The sequence below is a fragment of the Schistocerca nitens genome, chromosome 3 (assembly GCF_023898315.1).
Source record: "Schistocerca nitens isolate TAMUIC-IGC-003100 chromosome 3, iqSchNite1.1, whole genome shotgun sequence".
NCBI classification, from domain to species: domain Eukaryota; kingdom Metazoa; phylum Arthropoda; class Insecta; order Orthoptera; family Acrididae; genus Schistocerca; species Schistocerca nitens.
Genome location: NC_064616.1, coordinates 945,643,763 through 945,666,210, shown reverse-complemented (window position 1 = coordinate 945,666,210; position 22,448 = coordinate 945,643,763). Strand labels below are relative to the sequence as shown.

Sequence of the window (22,448 nt, the reverse complement as noted above, 5' to 3'; positions counted from 1 at the left end):
TGACTCATCACTCCAATGTTTTATTTTGTAATTTATGAAAAATGGTCACTTTATAGGGTTAATTTTAGTAACAACTAATAAACACTTTTGACCAATTTAACCCTTTATTTGGCAGTGTTGCTCTCAAGCAACATCAAATTACGTTGGCCTTATGGGACAACAAACACTTCGCAGTGCCTTAAACTGGTATTGTTGCCTCCAGGCAACGTTCCTTTACACACTGCGAATGCCTCGCGTGTTCCGACATTTCTACGGAATCCAAACTGATCTTCGCCGAGGTCGGCTTCGACCAGTTTTTCCATTCGTCTGTAAAGAATTCGTGTTAGTATTTTGCAACCGTGACTTATTAAACTGATAGTTTGGTAGTTCTTAATCGATCAGTGCCTAATAGTGGAATGGCAGGGAAATCGAGAATACCGTTACGATGTACAGTGGTTTGCGGAATATGCACTTAGATGCTGACCGTTCTCTCTATAGGTAGGATGCAACTGTAATAGGCTGTAGCGCTGTACGTTGTACTTAATATGTATCTCATTATTCCTCAGGTCTTAAGGAAAAAGCAGCATAAAATGCTACTGTTACTCGACAAGTCTCAAATAAATGATGCAATGTGTTTCCACGAACAATACGAAACTGGAATAGAAGGGAGAACCGATAGAGGTACTCAAAGTACCCTCCGCCACACACCGTCATGTAGCTTGCGGGGTATGGATGTAGATGTAGATGTAGATAGACTTAAGCCGGTCCATTTTAAAGACATTAATAGAACTTTAGAAAATAAAATGGATGCTTGTCAGTCTACACCACAACAGAAAAGTATAGCTTGGAACGTATTGTGAATACTGCTAGATAATATGAAAAAATATATAATACAACGTCTGTGTAATAATTGAACCATTTTAACAATCTTCTCTGGTATTAAAGGTATATAATTAGAACTATAGATTTTAGTGTCATGAAGGTGTACTTTGACACCAAAGAATTTTCGTTTGTTCTTATAACTTATGGAACGACAGTATTGCTATATACAGGATGTTCTGAAAGCCCCCTTGCAAACTTCTAAGTCTTGTAGAGGGGACTAGTAAACAAGATTCTGAATTGGAACCCATGTCCAGAAACGTTCCGTTTCCTTGCTACAGTCGTTTGAAAACATGTTTACAAGGATTATGAAACAGGGTAGTATTAGTGGAGGCAGCTTACGTCGGATCTGATGATGTCATTTGACGTCTATCCTGCCTCTTTCACCTGGTTAGAGGCTCACCAATTATGTGTCTGTGAGAGCAATGTGGTTAAGTAGACGTTTGCAAAAGATCTGGTGACACGGGTTGTGGTCGCCGCAGAGACAGCAGGTGTGACACAGGGTATATACCACAACATCATTCGTAGCGTGAGTTAAAGAGGATTTCGCTCTCATTTAAGTATATGACCGAAAGAGTCAATCTGCAGGAATTGTGAAACGAACCCTGTCGTCTAGGACCGTGTGCTACAAAGAGCTCAGATTCGCCGCAAAATGGGGAAGTTGCCTACAATGCTGAATGAGGCCTAAGCGCTGTAGTGTGCGAGTGAGACAGACGAGAACCTACGTCATAGGTAAACCCCGTCTGGGTCTGGCGTGAGGTCAGTCGCCTGACGGCGCGTTTCGGCGCGGGCCCGCCCGTTGCCGGCGCGCCGTAAGGCACGGAAGCTCGCACTGGGGCGTATCGCTTCCAGTCGGGTGTGCCGCGGCGGTCCTCACTCGGGGAAGTCACGCGTCTCATAGCCTCTCCTTCCCAAGTGGCTCTTTCCTCCTTCCCGTGGTGCCAGATGTTAAGCTCGGCATTCTGCCTTGCGACAAAAGGGAGAGCTGCGACCCAACCCGATGCGAAAGCGAAGGGTGCGTGGCACAGGGGGAGCCGTGTCAAGGGACCGAACATCAGTCCCTCTCTGTACGCAGGGTACAGACCATCAGGTGCTCTGCATGCCGGAGACCTCGTTCGTCGGCGTGGGATCGCGGCGCGATTCGGCAAGGGTGCTTCGCCGCGCCCCTGGGTAACCGGGGCGTGTTCTGCCAAACCCAGGAGGTGGTGACATCGCCTGGGCCAGGTTAGATGGGTCCAGACCGCTGAATGACTGGGTGACCGACCCACCACCTGAGTAGGAGTGGGTCCTTGGCCGAGAGGTGGAAGCTCGGGCTAGTAAGCGGCGAAGGACGAGAGGTGCAACCACCTCTTCGGAGTGCGGGGTGCACTTGCCGAGAAGCGTCGGGTGAAATCGACGATGACGGAGCCACCGAAGGGGATCAGTGCGCTGGCAACGGCGCGCTGAACCCTGCAGTTCGAAGAGTGCCCTTGGCCTTGGGGCGAGGCCGGTGGGCGAGCTGCAACAGTCCCCCCCCCCCCCCCCATGCCAGAGGAGCCGGTCCGGGGTAAGAGAAGGGCTCCCAACCTTTTTTCACTCGTCAATCAACATGGCCGAACAAGAGACGAGTGATACGAGTGCGACTTCGAGGGCGAGTATGTCTACCGTCCCTACCTCGCAGGAGGAAATGGGACATGATGATGAAAATGTCTATGACAGACACTGTCGAATCAGCCAAATTTTAGATTCCAGCATTAAGAATGAAAAAATAAGCCAGGCTGCGGTCCTGGCAATAAAGAACGAGCTCGCTGCCTGGGCTATCGCAAACGCGAAGCTTGAGGGGCGTCTCGAAGAGCTGGAAAAAGAAAATGCCAGACTTAGACAACAGCCAGTCAAGACATGGGCCGGAGTGGTGGCGCAAACCGCCACGAAGGCTCAAACAACTAAGAAAACAATTGCGAAGATCTCGAAGAAACCAGACACGGCCGTCTTTTTAAGACCCCTGCCTGGTCAGACTATCAAAAAGGTGCAGGAGATCTTCACAACAACAATTGACCCGGCAAGAGACAAAATTAAAATCAATAAGGTAAAAGCCACAAAAAATGTAGTAGTTGTGGATCTAGCCACTGAGGAAGACAGAGACAAAATATTAAATAATTCTAAACTAAACAAGGCTATTAAATGCGAACCACCAAAGAAAAGAAATCCTCTGGTGATATTGTACGATGTACCTGTGGCGCTGACTGAAAGCGACATATATGAAACGATGTACAACCAAAATTTTGATGACACTGAATGGGAAACGTTCAAAAATGAATTCAAGCTGCGCTTCAAGACGGGACCTCGGGAACGAGATGTTGTCCATCACGTCGCCGAGGTCTCCGGCAAAATGTGGCGTAAACTTACCGCTGTGGGGAGAATTTATATAGGATTTCATGCAATTAATGTTAGAGACTACCTTGTAGTCCCCCGATGCCACAACTGTGGCGATTTGGACCATGTCCATAAACACTGTGACAGGAAGCCGGCCTGCTCCAGGTGCGGATCAGAGGACCACACAAGAAAAAATTGTAATAAGAACGCAACCTGCATTCCATGCACAAAAAAGGGAAGGAAACCCTGTAAGACCACGGGTAGGAACTGCCCAACGTACAGTATGCTAGAACAAAGATTAATTTCTCGAATTGACTATGGCTGAGGCCATACCTGAACTCAGGAAGCCAAACAGGAAATCCCCAAGCAAGAGGCTGAGGGACGCTCTGAGGGCGAACAAATTTAAAGAATTCATTCAAAAACTCACGCAAACACGACCTCTGGTGACAACAATGAAAGACGTTTGCATACAAACTGACCCATGTGAAGAAAACGCTCCCTCTCCTCCCTGCTGGGGACCTAGGTCGAACCAAGAGCATTCTCGACCACGCAGGCATTCTGTACTTGGGAGTTCACAACCTCACTACAAAGAAGTACTGACCACTGAACATGTCCAATGTAATGAAGTGAGCAGCTCAAATTCATCCCCTGACTCACCATCCCAGAGAGGACTGAGAATTGATCCCCAAAGAATATACCCCAACCTGGAGCATGCACTGCAACTATCAAGATTAGAGGAGCCGGCAATCCTCACTACCGCACTGAGACATGTGGTACGTGTCGGCCACGAGTATGGTAGAGATGTCACCTTTCCAGTAATGGAGGCTGTGGACAGAATCCAGCTCAAGACAATGTATCTCCCCACCGACTTCGGAGCCCTGCGAGATCTAGTAAAAAAGGTTTTCGAAAGAAGAAATGAGAAATTCGACATGGATGAATTATACTATGAGTCAGTAATAACTAATGGCAGAGTAGCCCACGACTGGTCCAAAAACTGGCCAGAATCACATATTCATACTTACTTACCACGTGAGCCAACTAAACGTGGGTCAGATAAACACCCACAATAGTAAACTAGTCTTGCAGGAACTCCGGAAGGTGGTGGAAGAGAAGAGTCTAGATGTACTCTGTTTAAAGGAACCGTACTCCCAAGTGGGGCGGATCCCATTCATGGCTGCCAATTGGCAAGTAATACACTTTGACATAGAGCCAAAAGCTGCAGTAGTAATTAGTAACAGATCACATAGAGCCACAGTCCTTGCGCAGTTTTCTGGCGAACACTGCAATGTCGTGGAACTGCAAACATCTACAGGAGTGTTATACATTTCCAATATATACTTCCAATATTGAAGGGAAATAGACGAGTTCTTGGAGACACTTATGCAAGTCGCCACGGCATTGCGGGGACGCAGGATACTCGTGACGGCAGATGTAAATGCTAAGTCCCCCCTATGGTTCAGTGGCACGCACGACGATCGGGGGCTAAAGGCTGAGGAGACAATCATGGCATTGCAACTGGTGGTTGCCAACTAACAAGGGAACCCCCCCCCCCCACCTATACTGGCGGCGGGGGAGAAGGCACAAACATTGATGTTACGTTAGTAACACCAAACCTTACTACAAAAATCAACAACTGGAAAGTGTGGGACAGAGCAACCACCAGTGATCATAACCTAATCACATTCACTATTGGGGACAGGGAGTGCCACTGGGACATGGGGTGGGAGCTGCAGCTCAATTATAACAAGACCAACTGGGACCGTCTCGTGGAAGAGTGCAACATCCCGACATTGCTGGAGGGTGACGAAAACGTGGAAGAGTGCGCCGAAGAACTGGTACAGGCGATCACCAGGGCGGTGCGAGCTGCTGTACCAACCAGGAGGAGAGCCGTTACGGCCACCCCCACACCATGGTCGGTCGAATTAGGACAGATGCGCCAGGCTGTGAGGAGGGCAAGGAGGTACTACCAGCGGAGTGTCGTCTGGAGAGGAAAACAAAGATGGCTGCAGATCTATTGAGAAAGCAAGGATCAATTTCAACAGGAGCTTAGGGCAGTCAGACTTAGAAGCTGGGAAAACTACGTGAAAAGCCAATTGGCTACAGATCCATGGGGAGTCCCGTACAAACTGGTACGGGAAAAAATAAGATCACCTATGGTGCTATCCACCGTCAGGGACGGGGACCGGATGACGGGCACGTGACAGGAAACTGCTGAGGCCCTCCTTCGGGTCCTGTTACCTGACGATGTGGAGGAAAACGAGACAGAACAGAAAAGAATAAGGAGAGAAGACCGAAGGGACTACAACAACAACATTAGAACCTACCCCTTCTCTGAGGAGGAGGTTGCTGCCCAGATCAAGGCCCTCAAAAGGGGAAAAGCTCCTGGCCCGGATGGCATTACTGCGGAAGTGGTGCAATTCCTTGCCCCCCAGCTCGTAGCTCCTCTCACTAAGTTATACAACGAGTGCCTGAAACTCGGGAAATTCCCAGAAATATGTAAGAAGGCAAATGTAATCATCATCAAAAAGGGTCTAGACAAAGATCCCACAGAAATTAAGTCTTACAGACCCATCTGCTTGTTAAACATACTGGGCAAATTTTTGAGAGGCTACTGGCAAACAGGCTGACAGCACACCGCATGCTGTGCGAGATGAGTGACAGACAATTCGGTTTTCGGTCTGGGCGTTCTGCGTCTGACGCAATCGCCCTGGCTGCCGAGGTCTGTGACTCCGCCCCGCACAAGTATGTCGTCGGCATCATGGTGGACATGAGTGGCGCCTTCGACAATCTGTGGTGGCCCTCACTCTTTTCCTGCTTGCGGGAGAAGAACTGCCCAGGGCAACTATACGGCTGTCTGAGGAGCTATTGTGCAGACAGGGAGGTCTGGCTATCGGCCCCTAGCGGCATAGTCAGGAAGACTGTGACCAAAGGATGTCCTCAAGGCTCTGTCCTAGGACCTCTCTTTTGGGACATCAACATGGAGCCACTACTTGAAGACCTAAAGAACTGTGACGATGTGCTAGAGGTCATAGCATACGCTGACGACCTCCTCCTGCTGGTCGGCGGCTGAAGCCGCGAGGACTTAGAGCCGAAAGTGGAGAGAGCTTTAACCGTACTTACATCTTGGTGTCATAAAAGCAAAATGACGATTGTGCCCAATAAATCCACATACCTACTTCTCAAAGGCCAACTGGTGAGAAACCCCACTGTCAGAATTAATGGCACACCAGTTCTTCAGCTCCGCGAGGCCCGATACCTGGGTGTAATCATCGATGAGAGGTGGAACTTTGCATCACACATTGATACCGTATCTCAAAAATCTTTGGTTTTATTAAACAATCTCATTGGAATTGGTCATAAGCGGTTTCACCTTCCACCCAACTTAATCAAATTATACCACAATAGTATTTTGACCTCAATAGTAGGATACGGATCAGGAGTCTGGGCACACAGACTCACGAGGGTCATGCCTGCCATGGCCGTAAGAAGAGAGCAGCGGAACATGCTTCTACGTTCAGCAGGGGCCTACAGGACAACACATGGGAGAGCGCTGTTAGTGCTAATGGGGATCTGTCCACTGGACATAAAAATTCGTGAGCAGGCCGCCTGGTACTGGGCGAAGAAGGAGAACAGGGACAAAATCAGGGAGATACTTGGGGTTTATGCTGGGGATAAGTACGCCATCAAAAAGAGAGGGATCGAACTGTGGCAGGAACAATGGAACAATGAGGAGACGGGACGCAGAACCTATGAGCTGCTACCGGATATAGAGGAAAGGATAAGACTTACATTTTTCACACCTATGAGAGGAATGCTGCACTTTCTTACTGGACATGGACCATACCCAACATATCTATGTTGGTTTGGGAAGCAGGCTACACCAGCGTGTGACTGGTGCAGTACAAGGTACCCCAGAACATGTGGTGTATGAGTGCCACCTCTTCGATGATGTAGCCCATGACCTAAGACAACAGCTACCAAACAATGACACATACCACTTATTAAGGCACGACAATACCCTAAATAAACTCACTGATGAAATATCAAAAAAAGTACTTAAGAACTTTTTAAGGGACAATCATCATTAAAGGCAAAAACTTTTCACCGACTTAGACTTCGTGCACCCTGCCTGTACCGTCGGGTAAGGACTTGGCCAGCCGCTTCACGGCTGGAATCCGCCTTGCCCTGGACTAGGAGGGAGGGGAGTACATAAACACCGGACTGAAACGCACACCGATTATGACGTATGTAATTAGATTAGATGTAGAAGATAGGATAACATCTTAGAATAGACTGCAGCAATACAAATGTGAAGGGCCAGCCCAGTGCCAGGGGCATGCCCACTGGGATTAGCTCAGTGGGCCTGGCCAACACCCAGTAGGTTTATAGTAGCACTGGAACACCTGTAATGCTGCAGGTAGCATGTAGTTTCCTTGTAGATTAAGTAGTTTAGAACCTCATAGCGGTAAGATTAGAGTAATAACAATAATAATAAAATTACCTGTAGTGTAGAATAGAAAGCTGCGTTTACTCTGTATCATCATTAGGACCCACTAATGTAGTCAGGTAGTGGGTTATTACGTATAATGTAATGAATTGACCCCGTCTGGCGTGGGGTCGGTCGCTTGACGGCGCGTTCGGCGCGGGCCCGCCCGTTGCCGGCGCGCCGTAAGGCACGGAAGCTCGCACTGGGGCGTATCGCTTCCAGTCGGGTGTGCCGCGGCAGTCCTGACAGGGGAAGTGACGCGTCTCTTATAGCCTCTCCTTCCCAAGTGGCTCTTTCCGCCTTCCCGTGGTGCCAGATGTTAAGCTCGGCATTCTGCCTTGCGACAAAAGGGAGAGCTGCGACCCAACCCGATGCGAAAGCGAAGGGTGCGTGGCACAGGGGGAGCTGCGTCGAGGGACCGAACACCAGTCCCTTTCTGTTCGCAGGGCACAGTCCAGCAGGTGCTCTGCATGCCGGCGATCTCGTTTGTCGGTGTGGGATCGCGGCGCGAGTCGGCAAGGGTGCTTCGCCGCGCCCCTGGGTAACCGGGGCGTGTTCTGCCAAACCCAGGAGGTGGTGACATCGCCTGGGCCAGGTTAGATGGGTCCAGACCGCCGAACGTCTGGGGGACCGGCCCACCACCTGAGTGGGAATGGGTCCTTGGCCGAGAGGTGGAAACTCGGGCAAGTAGGCGGCGAAGGGCGAGAGGTGCATCCGCCTCTCCGGAGTGCGGGGTGCAGTTGCCGAGGAACGTCGCGTGAAATCGTCGATGACGGAGTCAACGAGGGGGACCAGTGCATTGGTGACGGTGCACTGAACCCAGCAGCTCTGAAGTGCCCTCGACCTAGGGGCGAGGTCGGTGGGCGAGCTGCAGAAGTCCCCCCCATGCCAGAGGAGCCGGTCCGGGGTAAGAGACGGGCTCCCACTTCTTTTTATCACTCGTACAAAATGGCGACACCGGAGACGAGTGATACTAGTGCGCTCTCGAGAACTTCTTTTGCGCCTGATCCCTCTCCACAGCACGAGGTGGGACAGGCCGAGGAGGACTACTCATAATGAAGAGGCATGTAAAAATCACGTTGCTCCTTGAGCAAAGTATAAAAAATGGAAAGATAAGCCAGGCAGAAATCTTGCAAATAAAAAATGAATTGCCTGCATGGGCAATCGCTCACGCAAAGTTAAAAGGACGTGCAGAGGAGCTGGAGAGAGAGAATACCCGTATGAGACAACAGCAACAACAACCGAGCAAGACCTGGGCGGCGGTGGCTGCACAAGCCACCACCAGACAAATCAACACCAAAGAGACAATAGACAGGGTGACTAAGAAACAAGAGACGGCAGTCTTTCTTAGGACCTTGCCTGGACAAGACACGAGCGTCAAAAGGATCCAGGAACTTCTAACCACCACAATTGACCCTGTAAAAGATAAGATAAAGATTAAGCGTGTTAAACCAAGCCGCAAATCGGTGATTGTAGAAGTTGCGTCTGAAGAGGACAAAAATAAGCTTCTCGAAAATCCGAAATTGAATGCGGTTGTAAAATGCGAACCGCCAAAAAAGATGAACCCCTTGGTCATATTGTATGATGTTCCTACAGTAATGACAAACGAGGAACTATGTGAGGCAATAAGAAAGCAAAACTTTGAGGACATGAATGAAAAGGAGTTTCAAAGCAGCTTCAAACTGAGATTTAAGACGGGTCCTCGGGATCGTGATGTCGTACATCATGTTGCCGAGGTCTCCGCAACAATGTGGAGACGAATAACAGTACTGGGCAGACTATACGTGGGATTCCACGCAATAAACACCAAAGATTACATCGTGGTACCTCGTTGTCATAACTGCGGCTACTTGGACCACATTCTAAGGCACTGCACCAGGGGGTCGGCCTGCTCCAAATGCGGTGATAACGGACACACTCGTAAGGACTGCAAGGCCACAGGTGTCTGCATCCCCTGCAAGAGTCGTGGCAAGAAGTCTTGTGGAGCCACAGGACGAAACTGCCCTACCTACAGGATGCTTGAACAGAGATTAATTTCTCGCATCGATTATGGCTGAAAACGGGATACTAAGCAGGATGCCAAAGCATAAATCCCCGAGCAAAAGGAGGAGGGATGCTATGAGAGCAAGTAAATTCAGGAATTTCCTGAAGTCGCTTATCAGTGCCGACGTACCAACAGTTGACAAATCAATACAAACGGAGTCCCCCACCAGGGACATAGGCATCCAAACTGAGCTCGCCTCAGAGGTCAAAGCACCCTCCTCCCAATGCCGGGACACGCTGCCGACTAACAATCCACAACGGCAAGAGCATCCTCAGGTAGCGACGGATAAAGCTGCGAAACCTGTTCAAGAAAACATGATAACGAGCTCCACCGCCAACTTCATCACCAAAGACAGCCCGGTGGTCAGGTTGCCACCCGTAGACCCGGTGAGGGTGTACCCTAATCTTGAGTACACCATGCAACTAGCTGGACTGGAGCAGCCGACTACCCTGACCACTGCCTTGCGACATGTGGTTGGAGTAGGGCATGAGTACGGACAGAGGGTAACCTTCTCGGAGATGGAGGCTGTGGACAGAATACAATTAAAGTCGGTGAACCTCTCCACTGACTTCGGAGCACTTCGGGACCTACTCAAAAAAGTTTTTGAAAGACGAGGAGAAAAATTTGACCTGGATGAAATTTACCATCAATCAGTGATAGCAAACGGACGACTAGCATACGACTGGAACAAAACCTGGCCACATGACCACATACATACTTACTTTCCATGACGACCAGGATAAAAATCGGACAACTTAATACTCATAACAGTCGACTGGTAATGCAGGAGCTCCGAAAGGAAGTGGTGGAGGAGAGACTGGACATACTCTGTTTACAGGAGCCGTACTCTCTGGCTGGAAAAGTTGCGTTCACTGCTGCAACATGGCAAACTGTTAGCAGTGGGGACATCCCCAGAGCGGCCATTCTGATAACAAACGCTGCACTGCGTGCAACACCCCTGTCACAGTATTCTAATAGTCACTGCAACGTCGTGGAGATACAATCTGCTGCTGGAATTGTCATCATCATTAACATGTACTCTCAGTACGGAGACAGAATTGAACAACACATAGATCATCTAGTGAGTGTGGTCACGGCGTGGCGGGGACGAAAAATCATTATAACTGCTGACATAAACGCCAAATCCCCCCTATGGTACAGTGGCACAAGGGATGAAAATGGTGCTAAAGCAGAGGAAATGATAATGGCTCTGCAACTAGTGGTGGCAAACAGACCAGGCAATCCCCCCACCTACGTGGCCGGAGGAGGACAGGGCACCAACATTGATGTGACGTTGGTCACGCCAAATACAGTGAATATGCTCCAAGAGTGGAGAGTGGTAGATAATGCCACCACTAGTGATCACAACCTAATCACCTTTATTGTAGGAGATAGAGAGTGCCGCTGGGCCATGGGGTTGGAGGTACACAGAAATTTTAGGAAAACAGACTGGGAACGCCTAGCCAGAGAGTGCGACATTCCTCCGTTACTAGAAGGGGACGCACGACAGGACTTTAACGTGGACGACAGAGCCGCGGGACTGGTACGTGCAATAACAAGGACGATCAAGGCGGCCGTACCAACCAGGAGGAGGGCCGTGGCGGCCACACCGTCACCATGGTCAGCCGAGCTACAAGAACTGCGTCAGTCTGTCAGGAGATTGAGGAAGCACTACCAGCGCAGTGTCGTCTGGTGGGAAAAGCAAAGGTGGCTGCAGTTATACCGGGAGGCTAAAGACAACTTTCAAATAGAGCTACAGAAGACCAGAATAAATAGTTGGGAAAATTTGGTAACCAATCAGCTGCCCCTCGACCCTTGTGGTGTGCCATACAGATTGGTGAGGGAGAAGATCCGCTCCCCAACGATGATATCAACGCTCAGGCACGGGGACTGGATGACGGAATCCTGGCAGGAAACTGCCGAGGTCCTCCTCCGGTCGCTGTTGCCTGACGACGACAGGAATGACGACACTGAAGAGCAGCGTCAATTGCGAAATGAAGACCTTCATAGGTAAGTAAATGACGAAGCGGTCCTCCCCTTCTCCGAGGAGGAAGTTGCTGCTCTCATCAAGTCCTTAAAGAAAGGAAAAGCCCCCGGGCCAGACGGCATTGTGGAGGAGGTGGTGCAGTTTTTAGCCCCACAGCTGGTTGCGCCACTTACACATCTCTTTAACGAATGCCTCAGGCAAGGCAAATTTCCAAAAATATGGAAAACAGCTAATGTGGTAATTATTAAGAAAGGCCCCGAGAAGGACCCTGCTGAGGCCAAATCCTACAGGCCCATCTGCCTGTTGGATGGTTTTGGCAAACTCCTCGAAAAGTTATTAGCGGACAGACTGGCCGCTCACCGCATGCTGCAGGGGATGAGCGGCAGGCAATTCGGTTTTAGGCCGGGGCGATCGGCATCTGATGCAATCGCCCTGGCGGCCGAGGTCTGCGGCGCAGCCCCATGTAAGTATGTTGTTGGCATCATGGTAGATATCAGTGGCGCCTTCGACAACCTGTGGTGGCCTTCGCTCTTCTCCTGTCTCCGGGAGAAGGAGTGCCCAGGGCTGCTATATCGATGTTTGAGGAGCTATTGTGAAAAACGGGAGGTATGGCTATCATCCCCTAGCGGGAAAGTCCGGAAAACTATCACCAAGGGTTGTCCCCAGGGCTCTGTGTTGGGTCCCCTATTTTGGGACATCCACATGGAGCCACTTCTGGATAGTCTGCAACAGAGCGAAGAGGTGCTAGAGGTGATAGCCTACGCTGACGACCTCCTCCTGCTGGTCGGTGGCCGAAGTCGCGAGGACATAGAACCAAAAATAGATCGAGCAATAGACAAACTACAACTATGGTGCCGCAACACCAAAATGACTGTCTCACCAACCAAGTCGACTTACTTATTACTCAAAGGGCAGTTAATAAGAAACCCGACTGTGAGAATTGACGGTATGCCCGTTCTTCGGAGACGAGAAACGCGCTACTTGGGAATCATCATCGATGAAAGGTGGAACTTTGCAAAGCACATAGAAACCGTAACCCAGAAGGCACTACAACTATTAAATAACCTGATTTCCATTGGACATAAGAGATTCCACCTCCCACCTCATTTAATCAAGCTTTATCATAACAGTATACTGACGTCAATAGTGGGTTATGGCTCGGGAGTCTGGGCTCACAGGCTCACGAGGGTGGTGCCTGCCATGACGGTGAGAAAAGTACAAAGGATCATGATACTTAGGTCCGTGGGAGCTTACAGAACATCCCCAGGAGGAGCCCTGTTAATCATAATGGGGCTCTGTCCCCTTGACATAAAGATTAGGGAACAGGCAGCATGGTACTCAGCCAAAAAGGACATTAACACCAAGGTAGAGGAAATTATGGGGGCACCAGTCAGGGAAAAGGGGGAGATACGGGGAAGGGGGGTAGATCTATGGCAGGAGATGTGGGAGGCAGAGGAAACTGATAGAAGAACCTTTCAGTTCCTACCAGATGTTAAGGAAAGACTGAAAATGAAATACTTCGAGCCAACTCGGGGATTGTTCCACTTTCTCACCGGTCATGGCCCCTATCCGACTTACTTATGTCGGTTTGGGAAAAGGGCGACGCCCGCGTGCGACTGTGGCGCACCGGAGGGTACTCCTGACCATGTGGTTTACGAGTGCCCCCTTTTCGATGATGTAGCCGGGACATTGAGACGACAACTACGAAGTACGAACACCTATGACCTTCTAAGACAAGAGGAAACTTTTCAGAGACTGAATACGCTAGCAAACGAGGTATCACAAAAAGTATTGAAAACTTTTCTAAGAGACCTTCATGCCTAGACAAATAAATCACCGATTGTGACCACTGCCCCAATCCCGTACCGCTTGTTCGTGGATAGGTCGACTTCACAGTTGGAATCCGCCACGTCCAGGACCAGGGGGACTGGGGTGAATCCGAACTAGACAACGCACCGATTATGACGTAGAATAGGAAGTAGATTTAGTTAATTAGAATAGGATAGTAAGTTAGGAACCTGCAGCGATAAATTAACCCTTGCCTGCCCTGTGCCAGGGGCATGCTCATAGGGTTTAGCTCTATGAGCAAGGCATATAAGTAGGTTTATATATATTAACACTGGCACAATTGTAACGCTGCAGGCAGTTAATACTAACCTTTTGTAGTAACTAGAAAGTATGCTAACACTAGTTAAATAAGAATTAGTCTGCCTAGTAATAATCATGTCTGTCTGTAGTCACGTAAATGTAGAAGCTGCTATTGTAAAGTTAGAAATTTAGGACCCACTAATCACTAAGATGGTGGGTCATCTTTGTATAATTATTATTATGTTATGAAATAAAGAATTTTTTTTTGAAAAAATAAAACCCGTAGGAGCTGTTTGTGGCTAAATATGGCGGACCTAAGATCGGCCATAAAGGGAAGCATTAATGAAAACTATTTAATTCTGTAGCAATTCAGGGAATGAAGCCACAGTAATTTTAATCTACCATCCTTCATAAAATTTCATGGTAATCCCAATAAAACTTCAATATTGTTCATATCTATATTAGTTTAGGATTTACTGTTAAAGTGAAATTAACAAGTTTTGTAACAAAGACCTGAATGCTAAAATCTGAACGCTTTGGTCGATCGTAACGATCGACATTTCGTATAGGATTGCATCAGTAAAATGACAAATCTTGTGAATATCAACTCTGTAACTTTGTTTGTTTAAAAGATATAGTAAATTTAAATTATCAGTATTTTCAGTTATGCATCAGATCATCATTTCCTCCACACAAAACACATTGATCGATGACAGCATTACACGTTATTGAATCATTAGGTAATAGAATATTTGTTGTAAAGTTTAGTGCATAATAGTTCCTTTTGTTCTTTATTTATTTATCAGAAAGCATATGGGTGCAAAGCTACTGGCCGTGGCTTTCAAAGCTAAGAAGGAAATTGTTTTGGTTTTATGTAGAAGAATTTAACGTTTATTATGTAATTGATATTCCTGTTACTTTATTTAGAATGTGAAAGTGGTCAAGCTTTGATTATTTAAATATGTTAAAATGGAAAATAATGTAGAATAAGTTGTAGCCAATCAGATGGACGGCTTCAGGAAAGGGAACTACCCTAGTCTGTTGAACGATATTCGGCACGCGGGAAACGCGGACGGGGACGGGCAGAGAGACAGTTCGGCCGGAGATACCAAAGTGGACAGTTCGGATTGAGACGCGAGAGCGGACAGTCGGTCTTGAGGGAGCTAGGAAGTGAAACGACTTAGAAAATTTCGCGTTGTGTGGTATCGCGGGACTTAGTCTCTGATCGGTGAGCAGCCGCGCGCCTGGTGTGAACTATAACTTTTCGTGTAAACGACGAGGTGGAGTGTCGGACTTGTGTTTCGCAATGAGATTGTGAATGATCGAACTGTATCAAATGGATATACGCTCGAGTGTAACAGTAACTCTAAATACGACCACTTTCGCTATTAGTTTGCTTTCTGAATAAACATTATTCTAACCAAATCGAAACTGTGTGGCCTACATCATTTATGGGTCGTTAATTTAGCTCCTGATATTATTATTACTGTTATTATATGTTAGGTTTCCTTTGTATTTCGCAAACTTGCCATCAGCCATACAATTTAACCAAAGGGTCAGAAGTGTCTAATGTAGGGCGTGTAATGCGATATGTGCTGTTCAACCCCTAGACGAGTTTGAGCCAGACATCATAACACTCGCTTGCTGGGACACAAACCAATGTTATCCTCTGGGAGGAGTTTTAACCGTGCGTGCGTCTAATGGATGAACGTATCGGACCGTAATTTTGAATATATTGTAATTAATAGAAAAACTAAACAGGATTTTCCTTTATGGATAATGAAAGTAGTAAAGTTCATATACGAATGAAAAATCGAACGGTCGCCAGCCCAATTAGGCACATTAATTTGAAATATTATGTTCAAGATAACTGAATATTAGTTGTTGCAGTGACTTTCAGTAAGACTTCCTTTGAATTGCTCACTGGATACACACGAATACAGGGCAATCTAATTTGTGGGTAGCAGTAGTTACCATTAATACACTAATCAGTAATAATAGAAAGCAAAATTGTGCCCCACTCATAATAATAATAATAGTTACAATCACGATCATTACGTGACTCAGTACGGATATGTTACTGCAGGAAGCACTGAACGAAAGTTGTACATGGAAAGGTTTCTGACGTAACTGACATATGAATAATACAAATAAAATCACACTGTTTATACTCCCGTTTATAGAACTGAATCAGATTTATTTAGTAGCAATAACATTCTAATTATCTTTCCAATATGAGAAAATTATGGTGGTACCCATACACTGATACTTTATCACTAGTCAAACTCTATGGTTATTTCAGTAGTAAGATTCAATTCAACTAAATTTAATTATTAGCCACACTTGGAATCGTATATGTTTTCATCCTTCAAAGCAAATCACCCAACACTGAGTTCGATTAACCTAAAAAAATCGTTCATGATAGCAATCAAGGCTATTTTATGTTTCAAATAAGTTTAACTTGTGCTCCTTTTTCATCACCTGTGAAGTGGGTATTTTAGACAGTAACATTTACACAGTCTGGCACTGAATTTTAGTACATTTAATACGCAGAAATAAATTACTAATTCGTTTGAAACAGGATACTCGGTTTCCTGTACACTTAGGAGGGGATCCCGCATAGGTTCATGATTAGGATAAAACACGGGTTTATAGCACTTAGATTATTATTCAAAACACTCACACAAATTAACTGGTCCGTGCTCTGATAAATGTCTATATGCCCGAAGTTGATAGAGCACCCCTGATGTGTATCGTGCAGCGGCTAGCCACTGCGTACCGTTCCCACCAAGGAGCCGCCCAGTTCTGTGGTATCGATAGCTACGATGCCACGGCGTAGGTGCAAGTTCGTAGGTTGGCACTACGACACCGACACAGACGACAGCACCCTCTAGCCGGCGCTGTGCAGCTCTACTAGCGCCGCTTCAGATTCAGCCCATTTGATGCCGAGTAGACGACCAAGCAACATTGTTTCTGTTTCATAGTGGGCTAGCCACTACAGATTTTGCCTATGTAACTTCTGTGAGCTTGAGACATATGGCTTCGCACCTACGTGCTCCTCAGTGCAAAGTTATGTATTCATCTTCTTGCTAAAGTAAAGGTGATTTAAATTCACACTGCAGTACCGAGTGTTCTACCTCACCTGCTCCTCCCAGCTCCCAGTTCGGCCTACCCCTCAGTTTACAGGAGCAGACTCATGCGCCACCTTCCAGGCGGGATACAAAAACTGGCGACGAGGATAGGATTAAAAATTTCTTTTTCCCTCTCGTATCATTTCTGTTTTTGCTCGATACTGCTTTCTTTTCGTGCTAGCCTCAGTGTAAGACTGCTTCCCCCCCCCCCCCCCCCCATTTGTTATAAGACTTTCATTTGTGTAACCCATGGCTTCGCCACAGAAACAGGCTTTGCTGTCCGATCTTGTTCGTTTTCAGCAAATGACGCAGCTGCTTGCTGCCATAAATGGACTGGTCACACTACAAACTGCAGCTACTTCGGCGCCTCCAACGCAACCGCCTGCACCGACGCCGTCGCCGGAAGCGCCGCCATTTGGTGCCTTCAATCCTGACGTTGAACACTGGCCAAAATACATCGCCCAGCTCGAGGCACAGTTCGCAGCATACAACATACCAGGTACAGAGCGGCTTGCCTTTTTCGTTGACAACGCGGGTGTTGTGTTATACCGTGTGCTCGTCAAGCTGTTTCCCACCACCCGCCCAGAAATTGGAACTTACGACGAAGTGATTGATGCTTTGAACTCCCACTTCCGTGACAGTGTAAATGTGGTTCAAATGGTTCAAATGGCTCTGAGCACTATGGGACTTAACTTCTGAGGTCATCAGTCCCCTAGAACTTAGAACTACTTAAACCTAACTAACCTAAGGACATCACACACATCCATGCCCGAGGCAGGATTCGAACCTGCGACCGTAGCGGTCGCTCGGCTCCAGACTGTAGCGCCTAGAACCGCACGGCCAATCCGGTCGGCTGTAAATGTGGTAGCTGCACGCTACAAAATCTTTCGTCTCCGGCGTGGCCCTACTCCGTCCAATAAATCTTGGTTAGCCGACCTTCAGGGACTAAGTTCTGATTGCGACTTTAATTCCTCATGTGGACGCTCATATGCGGATATAATGATTAGAGACGCTATTGCGCAGAATGTGGCGGATCACCGCATCCGCGAGCAAATTCTCAAATTTAAAAACCCGCCTTTGCAGGAAGTAGTGGACTTGCTAGACAGACAAGATGCATTAGATATGGCTACTTCTACGTTCGACGTGACCCCGGGAGTGCCACGCCTGTTTTCCGGCACGCACGCCTGGTACCACACGCACTGCGCGACGCCGTAGCCACTGAACTTCAGCATTTGCAAGACAGTGGTGTCATTCAACCTGTTTCTGCTTCGCCATGGGCTTCGCCTATAGTGTGTGTGAAGAAACCAAATGGTCGTCTCCGTATTTGTGCTGACTTTACGTCTGCAGTAAATCCCCAGACAGTGGTAGTTACGTTTCCCTTACTGCGTCCTGAAGACATTTTTGATAAGCTTGGTGCGTGAATATTCTTTTCCACGATTGACTTGCGGGACGCATACTTTCAGATTCCGCTCGAGAAACAGTCGCAGCGCTATTTTGTGATCAACACCCACATTGGATTGTTCAAGTTTCGCCGCCTTCTGCTCGGTTGTGCTTCGGCTCCTGCTATTTTTCAGTCCTACTTGCAGCAGTTGTGTGCCACTGTCCCTGGTTGTTCCAATTATCTGGACGATACTGTCATATCAGATGGCACCCCTGACGAACGTTTGCAGAATTTGCATGCCTTATTTACTGTACTTTTGCAGGCCAGACTAAAGTGTAACAGAGACAAGTGCAAATTTTTTCAAACTGAGATTCAGTATTTAGGACATCTGATTAACGGACAGGGTATCCACCCCTCGCCATCACATCTCAGTGCCATTAGAGATTTGCCAGCACCCAGGAACTTGAAAGAACTTCAGTCTGTGTTGGGCAAAATTACGTATTATATACGGTTTATACTAAATGCAGCGCAGATTACAGCGCCTTTGCATCGCCTTCGGCGTAAGAACGTTCCTTTTGTTTGGTCTTCGGAATGTGACGCTGCTTTCCACAAGCTCAAGTCTGCTTTGTTGAGTGATCGCTGTTCGATCCCTCCAAACCAGTTGTTTTGGATGTCGATGCATCTCTCACGGCAACGGAGCAGTTCTCTCACACCGCATTAATTCTGTCGATCGCCTGATCGCTTTTACGTCTAAGTTGCTCAATTCTGCCCAGCAAAACTATTCTCAGAAAGAAGCTTTTCATGATTTTTGTACTGTCGCAAGTTCTATTTGGTAACAGACCATAAGCCTTTGACGTCGTTGTTCCACCCGTCAAAGCCAGTTCCGGCCCGTGCTGCACAAAAGTTGCAACGTTGGTCTTTGTTTTTGCCTGACTACAATTACGAAATCTTGTTTCGGCCTACGGCCCAGCATGGCAAGGTTGATGCTTTCTCGTCTACCGATCCGTCCTGGCGAAGTCTTTGATTCTTCCGAACCGTCCTGCATGTTTATTGATTCGCTAGATAAGGAATTAGCTGATGGTTTTCCAGTGGATTTTCGCCGCATTGCTTCCGCGACAGCAGCCGATGCTTCTCTGCAGATTCTTTTGCAGCATATTCGTACTAAATGGCCTCCATCTGCTACGCAGATTCGTGATCCATTTGTTCGACGTTACTTTCCACAACGTCACAAGTTATCTGTACACCACGGTGTTATGATCTGACAATGATCAGCCTCGTATGGTTGTACCTCGTTCGTTGCAGTCGGAAATCCTCCGATTACTGAACTCTTGTCATTGGGGTGTAGTGCGGATGAAGCAATTACCGTGTCGTCACTGCACTTGGGTCGGCGTTGATAAACAAATTGAGAATTTGCTGGCTAATTGTCGCTCTTGCGCGGAGCATCAATCTGCTCCCCACCAGCGCTTCTTCGTTTAGCCGACTCCTACTGCGCCTCGGCAGCGCGTTCATATTGGTTTTGTGGGTCCTTTCCGGGACACCCGCTGGTTGATAGTCATTGAAGCGTACAGCAACTTTTCTTTTGTCTTCTACTACATCTACCAGTACTATTCAGGCTCTGACGTCTATTTTTGGTATTGAGGGCCTTCCTGTGGTTATTGTCTCTGACAATGGCCCCCAATTCGTGTCCTCAGAGTTTGAAGCGTTCTGTGCTGCTAATGACATTCGCCATCTGACCTCAGCCCCGTTCCACCCCCAGTCGAACGGCGAGGCTAACGCTTTGTACGCAGATGAGCAGTTGTGCGCCACGCACTCTCGCGAGTGCGCTGTGGACTTACCTCGCTTCATATCGCTCCCAGCTGCGCGGCACGTGTTCCCCAGCGGTACTGCTACACTGCGGCGCCCATCGGTCGCTCCTGCAGCTATTGCACCCGCCGCCGCTCGCTCCCGCGGCTTCGCCTCGTTCTGGCTCGGCGCCGCACGATTTGGTGCTGTGTCGCGTTTTCTCTGGCAGGCAGGGCTGGGAACAGGGGCGCATTCTTCGTCAGCTTGGCCGTGCTTTGTCATTTCTGGTCCCTCCGACCCTGTCAAGCGACACCGGAACCAGATCCGTTTGTGTTGTCCTCGGTTTTCTGCCGCTGGTTGTTTTCCGGAAGAATTGGAGGCTTCACGGCTTCCGCTGCCTCAGCCCACGACTCCTCCGACGGCGCCTCTGCCACTCGCGCCTCCGCCGCGGGCGGACCTGCCGGCGCCGCCGCTGTCAGTCCGGTGGTCACCTGAACCGGAGGGGCGCCTCTCGCCGCCGCAACGGCCCCACCTCCGGCCGCCGCCGCCGCCGCCGCCGCCGACGACGACGACGACGTGTTCCTCCGCTGCACCAGAACCGATGGACGCTGAGGCTGCAGTCACGCCGCCGCCGCCGTCACCTATGGAGGTCGTCGCCCCGCCTCCTCATCCGAGCATACCCAGTGGCGGTGCGCGGCCTGGGCAGGTTTTCCATGGGGCGTTTTCTTCGGGGACGCGGGTGGACAGCGCGCCCCAGCAGTTCCGCTGTCTGCCCCCTGCCCCCTCAGTTCCGCCGCCCCTGGGTCTCTCCACCCGCCGTCGGAAACTCTACTCAATGACGGTGCGTCGTTTCAGGGGGGAGGGATGTGTTATCGATAGCTACGATGCCACAGCGTAGGTGCAAGTTCGTAGGTTGGCACTACGACACCGACACAGACGACAGCGCCCTCTAGCCGGCGCTGTGCAGCTCTACTAGCGCCGCTTCAGATTCAGCCCATTTGATGCCGAGTAGACGACCAAGCAACATTGTTTCTGTTTCATAGTGGGCTAGCCACTACAGATTTTGCCTGTGTAACTTCTGTGAGCTTGAGACATACGGTTTCGCACCTACGTGCTCCTCAGTGCAAAGTTATGTATTCATCTTCTTGCTAAAGTAAAGGTGATTTAAATTCACACTGCAGTACCGAGTGTTCTACCTCACCTGCTCCTCCTAACTTCCTACATTCGGCCTACCCTTTAGGTTACAGGAGCAGACCCACGCGCCGCCTTCCACGCAGGATACAAAAAGTTCGACCGCCAAAACCACCTTTTACATCACGCGACGGCACTTCCCTTGTGGAGGACTTCCCTACATCTCTTATGTTATACAATACAAGTGTCCTAAGCATAAACCAGTTTCCAGTATACAATGTTTTCTTTATAAACATGCACGTATTATAAAATTTCGTTATTTTAAACATTATTTAGTTTTTTTTCGTACATACATTACAAACTTTAAATTTCCTGACACAAATCAATGACCTTAACTAACAAAGAACAAATACTTCATAACTACAGACACGCAGTTACATAGTATAAATCTACTTCTAATCGATATATGTTACAACATTTCGATGAAGAGGAACCGCATGTGAGCCCGAACATCTTTGGGATGTTAGCTTGCAGTAGGTACAATATGTGCAGCGAACTTGGTGGTCGATACATCGAACCTTACTTGTACTGTATCTGAATGCTAATGCTCCTTTGAAAAGGACAAAAATGGTTTAAATTTAACTGCAAATAACAGTGTCTGTGAAAATTAAGTTTATTTTTGTTTCTTCGGTTATTAATGAGTGAATTGTAAAATTAGTGATGTACTGGATCACGCCTAATAAATTACCTGTGAAAGTGGTCACGTTGCCAACATATTTTCAAATGGTGGTAGCACAGAAACAGTACTTTTCCAGACGTGTGTTCCACTTCAGAATGTTATCTATTCAGCCCCTCTACAGGTCCTAAATGTTTGTAAGGGGAATTTTGGAGCACCCTGTATATGCCTTATTTCCGAAATGTTTAATGGGGAATGGTTTAAGGCTGCACAACACTGGTTCATTTTATATATTAGTCATCTCTGAGTGTTGCATCAGTTTAAAAAGGTCTTGAGTGAAGAAAAATGTTTCCCATCCTTAATATGGCATGTATTTATGATACCTATGTCATATTTGCTAAAAATACCCTCCTAGCTTTTAGGGATATAATTAAAACTGTAGGCAGACAGATAATGCCCCCCAGAAGATGAACTGAAAGTTAAAGTAGTGATACATATGTGTTACGGTATTATAGTACTTCTATTTCAGAGA

At 47.9% G+C, this 22,448-nt stretch overlaps 1 protein-coding gene across 1 annotated transcript in view; it reads left to right on the top strand.

The window, feature by feature from the left end:
• Positions 1 to 22,448, top strand: part of LOC126249499 (inverted formin-2-like) — a 47,065-nt gene that overhangs the window by 10,098 nt on the left and 14,519 nt on the right. Inside the window, exon 2 of the mRNA XM_049951151.1 lies at positions 20,513 to 20,912. Coding sequence (XP_049807108.1) covers positions 20,513 to 20,912 — 400 coding nt within the window. The remainder of the gene's footprint in view (positions 1 to 20,512; positions 20,913 to 22,448) is intronic.